The sequence below is a fragment of the Lipotes vexillifer genome, unplaced genomic scaffold (assembly GCF_000442215.2).
Source record: "Lipotes vexillifer unplaced genomic scaffold, Lipotes_vexillifer_v1.1 scaffold1011, whole genome shotgun sequence".
Classification (NCBI taxonomy): domain Eukaryota; kingdom Metazoa; phylum Chordata; class Mammalia; order Artiodactyla; family Lipotidae; genus Lipotes; species Lipotes vexillifer.
In genome coordinates, this window is record NW_006787698.1 from 2,118,358 (window position 1) to 2,128,677 (window position 10,320).

Sequence of the window (10,320 nt, forward strand, 5' to 3'; positions counted from 1 at the left end):
CAGACGCACAGGCTCAGCGGCCATGGCTCACGGGCCCAGCCGCTCCGCGGCATGTGGGATCCTCCCGGACCGGGGCACGAACCCGTGTCCCCTACATTGGCAGGCAGACTCTCAACCACTGTGCCACCAGGGAAGCCCCAAGACTGCTAGTTTTAAAATGAAGTGTTTCTACTTTATAAGGGCTTTCCCCATCAGCCCAGCTTAATAGCTGGCAGCACACACTGGCCTTTGTACTGGCTGTTCCCTCTACAAGGAATACTATTTCCCAGAGACCCACATGACTTGCTCCTTCACCTCCTCCGGGTCCCTGCTCAAATGTTACCGCCTCTATGAAGCCCTCCCTGACTTCCACATTTAAAATAGCAAAGAAAAATAAACCATCCCATTAGCCCCCAAGCCCCATTTGGCTACTGTTTTTTCTTACACTGCCATATTATACAGTCACGTGTTTATCATGAACAACAGCTCCTTGAGGGCAGGGGCTATCTGTCTGGTTCACTGCTGTGTCTCCAGTGCTTGGTGTATAGGAGGATTCAATCCATTTTGTGGACTGAATGAATGGAGTCTGATGAGGCTTCCACCCAACCCTGGCCAGCATCCATGCCCCCAGTGGCTTCATGTCTAGTGAGATCATGATCTCACAGAGGGCAGACAAAAGCCGAGCCCCTGGAGCAAGTCTGCCTGGATCTGCATCCTGGCTCCCCCACTTGCTAACTATGTGACCTGAGAAGATTTCCTTAACTTCTCTGGGCTTCGGTTTGCCCATCTGTAAAATGGAGACAAGAATGGTTGCTACCTCTCAGAGTTGCTATGAAGGTTAAATTATTTCCTATACTGTGTCAGTTAGCTACTGCCGTGTAACAAACCGTTCTAGAACTTAGCAACTTAAAACACCAAGAGTGTGTTATTTCTGGGTCTGAAATTTGGGAAGGGCTTAGCAAAGTGTCTTTTCCGCCCTACAGAGTGTCAGCTGGGGTCACTCAGCTGTATTCAGCTGGTGCCCAGGCTGGGCTGGCAGGTCCAAGCAGGGCTTCACTCACGTGTTTCATGGGGCTTGCACTTCCTCAAAGCATGGGGGTATCAAGGCTGTCAAACTTCTCAACGTGGCGCTGGCTCCCCCGAGGGCAAGCATGCCCTGATACAAAGGCAGAAGCTGCAGTCTATTAGGACTCAATGTCAGAAGTTTACACGGTGCTCCACTCTGTGGGTCAAAACCAGTCACTAGACCAGCCCTGTGAAGGGAAAGGAAAACGGACTTCAGCTCTGAATGGCAGGGGGTGGCAGAGAATTTGCAGTTGTCTTTAACCTACCACACAGACATAAAATGCTCAGAGCAAAGCCTGGCACGTTGGAATTAAAAAATAATCCCTGTCGACTATTATTTTTTAAATCATCATCATCTTTACAGCAGCAAGTCAAAGCTAGTCCCATGTTCTCAACATATGTCAATAGCTCAAAGCTTCTCCAATTTATAGGGTGCTATGCCATGCTGAGATAAACACACTAACCCCTAACAGAAACCCCACAAGGTAAGATGTGTCATTAACCCCTTTCAGAGATTGGGAAACTGAAGCTCAGAGAGGGGCAATGACTTGCATAAGGTCAGAGAGCATAGAAAGGTCTGAGCCAGGATCTGAACCCAGGAGTGTCTAAACCACTGTAAATCATGGTCTACACACACCTAGCCCCTTTCCTCAACAAATGGGCATTGGGTTCCTTGGGTCACTGTGGGTGACAGTGCTTATGGGTACAGACGGAAAATCCCTCCATCCTGAGGCCCAGAGAAAGAAGAGGGGGGGACAAATCTTGAGAGCTTACTAGAGGGCGAGTGCTTTGCATATTTCATTACACTTAAATGTAACTTCTCTCTCCTCATTCATTCATTCATTCAACAAAAATTTACTGGGCACCTACTATGTGCCGGGAAAACAGCTTTGAGCAAAATAGACCCAATGGTGGCCCTCGGGAAGACAGCCAGGGAATGAACAAATGAAACCACTCAGATTGTGGCAAGTAGTACGTAGCGGATTAGGAAGATGCTGGAAACTTCAGTTCGGGTGATGTGAGACTGCTTCCATAAGGAAGCGACATTTAACCAGAATATAACATCTTGAAGAGACAGCTAGAGGATGCCCATCCCAGGCAGCGGGAACAGCCCGTGCAAAGGCCCTGAGGCGGGACCTTGCCTGATGTGTTGGAGGAACAGTGCAGAGGCCCGTGTGGCTGCATTAATGAGACGACTGTTTGCCAGAGACTTATGGCACCAGTAAAAAATATAGATTGCAAAATCATAGGTACGCTAAAACTTTCCATCAACGTATGCACCGGAGAAAGAAAAACATTAACATACTAATTGTTGAGGTATTAATGCCACGGGATTATGGGGGGCCTTTTCGTTTGTTGGACAGTGTTGGTTTTATAGTTTTATGTTGGGCACGAGGAACCTCTGTGCCCCTTTTACAGATGAGCAAATACAGGCTGCAAAGGATTTTTAAGCAAATAGCCCAGGGTCACACAGCTAGTAAATGGTGGAGTCAGGATTTGATTCTGGGACACTTACTGAATCCTTCAGATTTCTGACTATCCCCGATAGACATTCTGACTCTAGGGTCTGTTGCTGGGTCCTAGGGCGTCTGGTAATCCCCCAAAGCTTCCCATCGAATTTTACTGCTCCTTTCATCCTCAGGCAAGTCAGTGAACCTCTCTGTGCTTCTGGTTCCCCATCTGTAGGATGGGAGAATCGCAGTTATCAACCCCAGTGTGTGCAGATGAGGACTAAGGGACTCAATGTTTGTAAAGTACAAGAGCGGTGCCTAAGCTGGTGCTTTGTGTTTGTTAAATAATTGTATTTAAATGGCCCTCGGGCAAGGATGAGGCGCGCTGAATGGCATTGGATTGTAAGCTCGACTTGTGTTCTAGATCACGTGGACAGCGGGGTCGGTGGCGAGGGACTTCAATCTGGCTTATGCTCCTGAGAAGCAGGAGGTGGTGGTCAGCTACCTTCCTCTCAGCCACATCGCAGCTCAGATGATGGATGTCTGGATACCCATGAAGGTCGGGGCTTTCACCTACTTTGCTCAACCAGATGCACTCAAGGTATTAAGGCTAAGGGCAGCCTGGAGGAGTGGATGGTTCCTTCAAGTCCCAGATCTGGGGGTTCCTTCTCCGTCCTCATCTAATGCTCCCAGTTAGCAGCGTTTGAAACAGTCGGCCACCTTCTTTTCGTTTTTATCTTTATCCAAGTCATGGTATCCATGGTTGTGCAGACTGTACACTGAACAAACTAAGACTAAGATGTGAATGGTATTGAAAGCAGAACGTGTGTGTACGTGTGTAGTTTTTTTTTAAGTCAGTATTCCCCACTCCAAAATGCTCCCCAAACCAAACGTTTTTGGCAGTAAAATCTGACCTGAACTGATGTGAAGCTATCTGGAGTCTTCATTTTTATCCCACTTATTGGGAATATGTGTATCTGCAGAAATATTAACGTGACGGATTTCAGCTGGCTTGCCAAGACACCGCTGTGGGATTCATATAACAAATGAAATAAGCACCATATTATCTTTCTGAAGGCCAGAGAATTCTAAATTCCAGAACACATCTGGCCCCAAGTGTTTGGGATGAGGGATTTTGGACCTCTTTTGAAAAACAGCAGTGTCCTAACCACCCTCCAGAGGCAAACTCTCCAGAATTTTCAAGAGTTTTGTTCTGGCGTTTACCTCCAGTTTTTAAAAAATATGTAATAATTTTCTTGATGCACGCACTTTTGAGTATTATCTATTACTTTTCTAGGCAAGGATTTAATCCTCTTACACCCCCATCTTCACTTGCTTCCCCTTTTCCCATCCTCTCAATGAGAAGATTTCTTATTAACAGAGCCATGTAGTTTACTACATGATTACATTTCCTGTCTGGTACAACCTTTTGTTTTCCCCAGAGTTGATAGTTGCCTTTCTTTTCCAGTTTGGTGGAAGTTTTCTGTATACCTGTCCAGTTGCTCCATCTCAACTGTCACATGCTTATCAGGATTTTCCAAATGTTCTAATACCTACTGCATTATTTTCTCCTCCATCCTTCTGCCCTGAGTAGGACTGGTGGTTGTTTTAAGTTGTCCTAGATTGGGCCCCCTAGAAGCAGAACCTGAGATGGGATGGAGATTTTTGTACTTAATTGAGTAGGATCTCTCAGGTGAAAACTGTAAGGGAGTGAGGGGAGCAAGATACCGCAAGGGGAGAAGAGAGGATGTAAGTTCAGCTGGCATGTAAGTGGAACTGCCCTTACGCAAACCAATCCCATGGGAATCTCTGAAGCGTGAATGGCACCACAGTTGTACTGCTTTGAGGCAAGGGGTCTGGGCTTTTGTACCCCCATCTCAGAGAGTCATTGGCTATAGGCTTATGCACTCATGTGGGTGCACAACTTCCCAGGCATTTCTGAATAAGGGCAGTTCTCTGAAAAAGGAGGGAAGCTGTGGACCATTAGAGGTCTGAAGAGGACATCAACAGTAGCTTCTACCAGCTGTCACGCAGGGATATCCCTTCCTCCCACTCCTGTGCTGAATCCTCTGTTTTCTAAGGTCCTTGTGTTCTTTTTCGGGGGGTTACCTCTTCATTTAGCCGGAGTTCATCTTTGGTAGGTTTTTCATGTTAAGTAAGTGAAAGAAATCTTGTATGTCCTGACCTTGTAGACTTAACAGAGCCAGAAAAGAACTCTGCACTTTCCTCAGCTACACCCTCTGTATTTGCTTACTATGATTGCTGGAACAAATGACCACAAAACTTAGTGGCTTCAAACAACATAAATTTATTATGCCACAGTTCTGGAGGTCAGAAGTCTAAAGTGGGTCTCAATGGGATAAAACCAGGACATGAGGAGGACTGTGTTCTTTCTGGAAGCTCTTGGGGAGAGCTGGTTTCCTTGCCTTTTTTAGCTTCTGGAGGCTGCCTACGTTCCTTGGCTTGTGGCCTCTTCCTCCATTTTCAAAGCCAGGAGCACACAGCATCTTCAAATCTCTCTCTCTCTCTCTCTCTTACACACACACACACACACACACACACACCCCTACCTCTGCTCCCACTGTCACACCTCTCTGATCCTCCTGCCTCCCTCTTATAAGGACCCCTTATGTCATCCAGTGATGACACTGGACCCACCTGGAAAATCCAGGATAATCTCCCCTAGGCTAAGTCCTAGGGCCTTTGTAATTCCTTCCAGAGGGTTCATTCTCCTGTTCTTCACATGGCTGGCTCCTCCATGTCATTTAGTTCCCTGCTTAAATATCTCCTTGACCCCTTTCGGTCACTCTCACATCCCCCATGCTCAGTGTCTGAGACACATTAGACACTCCGTAAATGAATACTTTGTTTTCCGGCTGAAAACATAATGTATACATACACTCGCCTACAAGGCCTGAGAAGTTCCCAGTCTCCAATAACCTTATCAACCCCTAATAACTGTCAAAAATTTTCAAATTGTCAACCAGGAAACAAAGCTGTCTTAACTTTTTTTTTTTTTTTTGGCTGCACCGCGCGGCACGTGGGATCTTAGCTCCCCCACCAGGGATCGAACCCGCGCCCCCTGCAGCGGAAGCGCAGAGTCTTAACCACTGGACCCTGGCTTAACATCATAAGCAACTGCCAGAATGTTTTCAAAGTGGCTGTGTCATTTTACATTCCCAACCAGAAGTGTACGAGAGGTCCAATTTCTCCACATCCTCACCAACACTTGTTTTTGTTCTGTTTTGTTTTTATTATTATTGCCATCCTAGTAGATGCGAAGTGGTATCTCCCATTTTAATTTGCATTTCTCGAATGATTAATGGTGGTGAGCATCTTTTCCTTACTGGCCGTTTGTATATCTTCTCTGGAAAAATGTCTGATCAAATTTTTCACCCTTAAAAATTCTGGTTGTATATCTTCTTATTGTTGAATGTTAAAGGATTAATGTTCTTTTTAATGTTAAATCCTTTAATGTTAAAGGATTTGTTCTTTATACAAATCCTTTATCAAATATATGATTTGCAAATACTTTCTCCCAGTTCCGTGGCTTGTCTTCTCATTTTCTTACTAGTGTCTTTTGAAAAGCAAAACGTGTTTACCTCTAATGAGTGTCGACTCTCCAATTTATTGATTTTTTTTTTCTTCCATGCTTCTGGTGTCATTTGTAAGAAATCACTGCCTACTCCAAGGTCACAGAGATTTTCTTCTGTGTGTTCTTCTGGAGGGCTTTTAGATTTAGCTCTTACTTTTAGGTCTGTGATCCATTTTGAGGTAATTTTTGCATTTGGCAAGAAGGCTCTAAGTTAGCTAAGCTCTCGCTTGTTTGTTTATATACAGATATCCTTTCCTGCATTAAATTGCCTTAGCACTTTTATTGAAGGTCAATTGATCATAAATGTGAAGACTCATCTCCAGATTTTCAGTTTTGTTCCACTGAACTTTAGGTCTATTCTTACACCAAAACTACACTGACTTTATTTTTCTGGCTTTATAGCAGTATGACCACCTTGTCCCTGTTTACCTGGGACTTTCCCGATTTCATAAGTGAAAGTCCTACAATCCAGGAACGTCTCCAGTTCTGGGCAAATCAGGACAGTTGATCACCCTACTCTGTAATAAGTTTCAAAATCAGGTAATAAGCCCTCTGATTTTGTTCCTTTTTTCAAAATTGCTTTGGTTATTCCAGATCCTCTGCATTTCCACATAAATCTTAAGATTAGCTTGTCAATCTGTATGAAATAGCTTGCCTATTTTTGACAGGGATTACATTGAACCTATAGATCAATCTGGAGGAAAATCTTGCATAATACTCCACTGCATCCTTGGGCCACAGTTTCTTTAGCCGATCCCCCATCACTGGCCACGGAATCTGTTTCCATCCTGTTACAAAATGATGCACGAAGAATATCTCACACGTGCTTCTCTGTGTACCTGATCTTTCATTCAGCTGAATTGTCACCCACAGCAGTGAAGTTGCCAAGTTGCATTTAAAATGTTAATAGTACTCTCACGCTGCCTTCCAAATATATTTTACCGGTCTGTGCTCTCTACCAAATCCCCAGAGAGAGCACGATAATCTGATTGGCTACTGGCCAGCCAATGGATTGGCTCCCTTGGGTCAGGAGCTCACCCTGGTCCAATAAGCCAAGAGAAGGTTTTCCTGGGCTGAGCTGAGCGGCTGAGGAGAGATGGACATCTGGGTTGCAGGTGTGGCTAACCCAGCTCTGCGCCCTGCAGGGCACTTTGGTCAACACTCTGCAGGAGGTAAAGCCTACCGCCTTCCTGGTTGTGCCCCTCCCTGACCCCCGCCCTGCCGCCATATTGCAAGGCTGGCTCTCCTCTCATGCTCAGCCGAGTTCTGGCTGCCTCTGAACTTAGCAAAAACTAAATTCAGTCTTCCCAATCTGGCAAAACCATCTCCTGCCTCTTACTTTACCTTGCACATCAGTATCTCCCGTTCTCCAGTCCATAATCCCATCTGGGTCTGTTTTCTGCAGAACCCAAATGCCCACTGGAGTTTTCTTCCAAAACCAAAGAGTGGTCCTTCCTTAAAGAGTGTTTTTCGCGGTGCAGAATTTTTTTTATCTTTACCTGGTTGAACTCATGAGACTTGCATAGCTTCTGAGTTTTTCCATATTCCTAGGAAAGCTTTTTTTTTTTTTTTAAAGATTTAATCTTAATTCTTAAGTTTTGGTGTTCAGAAAGGACCTCTTGTAGATCCTGGAAATGAGATAGCTTGTTGATAAACATGGAAATCAAGTTAGTTTTTTGTTTTTGTTTTTGTTTTTTTAGCCACGTAGTATGTGGGATCTTAGTTCCCCAACCAGGGATCGAACCCTCATCCCCTGCGGTGGAGTCTTAACCACTCGATCACTGGGGAAGTCCCCCTAGAAAAGCTTTTTGTTTTTGTTTTTGTTTTTTTTTTGCGGTACGCGGGCCTCTCACCGTTGTGGCCTCTCCCGTTGCGGAGCACAGGCTCCGGACGCGCAGGCTCAGCGGCCATGGCTCACGGGCCCAGCCGCTCCGCGGCATGTGGGATCTTCCCGGACCGGGGCACGAACCCGCGTCCCCTGCATCGGCAGGCGGACTCTCAACCACTGCGCCTCCAGGGAAGCCCTAGAAAAGCTTTTAATGGAGGTCGTAAGGAGGCTCTTTATAAATTTTAAGCTTCACAGGCCTGCCTTCTTTTTCTTCTTACTGACTAAGGGAGTCCCTACACTTAAACCTAAAACCACTGGCCCTTCTAACTGCCAGTAAAAAAGACCTCAGCAAGGCAGTAAGAAAATACCTCCTTTTCTGCATCTTAAAACCACCCTCCCGAGTGGTATCACTAGTGAAAGGAATTTCACGAAAATCCAGATATCAGCTGGTGCTATTCTGTCTTGCGGAAGTAAGTTTAACCTCTAAAGAGATTCTGGTTGGTTGATTTACTTAAAATCAGCTGTCCTGGTCATTGCGTTCAGGTGGACATACCTGTTTTCTAGAGGGGGTTTTGTTGCTTCCTTTGTTTTTTTTGGCCGTGCCATGGGGCTTGTGGGATCTTAGTTCCCTGACCAGGGATTGAACCCGGGCCCGCGGCAGTGAAAGCGTGGAGTGCTAACCACTGGACCACAGGGGAACTCCCTGTTGCTGTTTTTAACCCGGGAGCATTTGTTTTCCTTCTCTCATTTATGTGAAGATAAAAACAATCTAGATTCACTTTGCTGTACACCTGAAACTAACAACTATACTCCAATAAAACATTTTTTAATTCCCCCCCAAAATAATAATAAAACAATCTACAACTCTGCTGGGTTTCCCAGTTCACCAAGTGTTTGGGAAATTGGCTCACTTGATTGAACAAGCCCTCCCTCCACTCGGCCAACACCTCTCATGCCCACCGGGTCCTGGGGAGGGTGCAGCAGCAGCTGCCAGCCCAGGCCAGCTGAGAAGAGTGTTAGGAGCCTGGGCCACAGACCCAGGCCAACCCGGGTGGGGGACCTCGTCTCCCCGAGCCTCAGTTCTTCTCCCTGCCGCCCCCTGGCGGTTCCGGCAGAGTCATGACTGGGTGTAAGAACATGCTGTACCAGCAGACCAAGGACGGCGTTGGGGAAATCTGCCTCTGGGGCCGGCATGTCTTCATGGGCTACCTGGAGAGGGAGGGCGCGACCGTGGAGGCCACCGATGAGGAGGGCTGGCTCCACTCTGGGGACCTCGGCCGCATGGACAACCAGGGCTTCCTCTCTATCACAGGCCGCATCAAAGGTACTGGGGCTGGGCTCTGCAGGGGCCTCCTGTGAGCAGGCTCACCTTGAACGTTGAAGGCTTCCAGACCCCGCCTTTCACGGGGCAGGCTTACACTGATGTACGGGGACACCCCAGTCCGCGCATCCCAGCTCTGTCCTTGTGCCCAGCATTTGGCCCTCGGCAGGGAGCCAGAAAACAAGCCCATTCTGGGCCTGAAACCTCTGTCCCCTCCCCTGCCGTTTGAGGATAACAATAACTACAGAGTTGCAACGATTCAGTGAGGATTAAATGAAATGATGTAGAACAGGGATCAGTCAACTTTTCCCATAAAGAGCCCACTCGTAAACATTTTGGATTTGCAGGACACAGGGTCTCTGTCGTAGCTGCTCCACTTGGCCGTTGGCAGTACACGATGTGCAGACCGACGGTCATGGCTGTTTGCCAACACAAATGTCACAGGATTTTCATGTGTCACGGATATCACTCTTCTTTGGATTTCCTTCCGACCATTAAAACACGTGAAAGGCATTTTTAGCTCGTGGCCATACAAAAACAGGCGGAAGGTGGGATTTAGCCCACAGGCTGGAGGTTACCAACCTCTGAGGGAGACCATTTGGCATGGAGGCTGACATAGGCAGTAACTGTACAATAAGAGGGCTGTGTTAGCATTATTTCCATGATAAGCAACAGAAAACCCTTCTTAAGCAGGTTTGAGTGAAAAAGTGATGCTGGGCTTCCCTGGTGGCACAGTGGTTGGGAGTCCGCCTGCCGATGCAGGGGACACGGGCTCGTGCCCCGGTCCGGGAAGATCCCACATGCCGTGGAGCGGCTGGACCCGTGAGCCATGGCCGCTGAGCCTGCGCGTCCGGAGCCTGTGCTCCGCAACGGGGGAGGCCACAACAGTGAGAGGCCCGCGTACCGCAAAAAAAAAAAGAAAAAGTGATGCTATTGGCTCAAAACCAGAAAAGTCCAAAATGTCATGCTTCCGGCATGACTGGATCCAGGTGCCAAAATGACATCACAAGTAATCTCTTTATCCTTCTGTTACCATGCTGTCCTCTGTGTTGATGCTATTCTTTTTTTTTTTTTTTTTTTG

At 46.8% G+C, this 10,320-nt stretch overlaps 1 protein-coding gene across 1 annotated transcript in view; it reads left to right on the plus strand.

Annotated features, from left to right (window-relative positions):
* The window catches only part of ACSBG2 (acyl-CoA synthetase bubblegum family member 2), a 29,676-nt gene that overhangs the window by 16,296 nt on the left and 3,060 nt on the right, over positions 1 to 10,320 (plus strand). Inside the window, 3 exon segments of the mRNA XM_007460733.1 lie at positions 2,920 to 3,096; positions 7,236 to 7,286; positions 8,999 to 9,242. Coding sequence (XP_007460795.1) covers positions 2,920 to 3,096; positions 7,236 to 7,286; positions 8,999 to 9,242 — 472 coding nt within the window.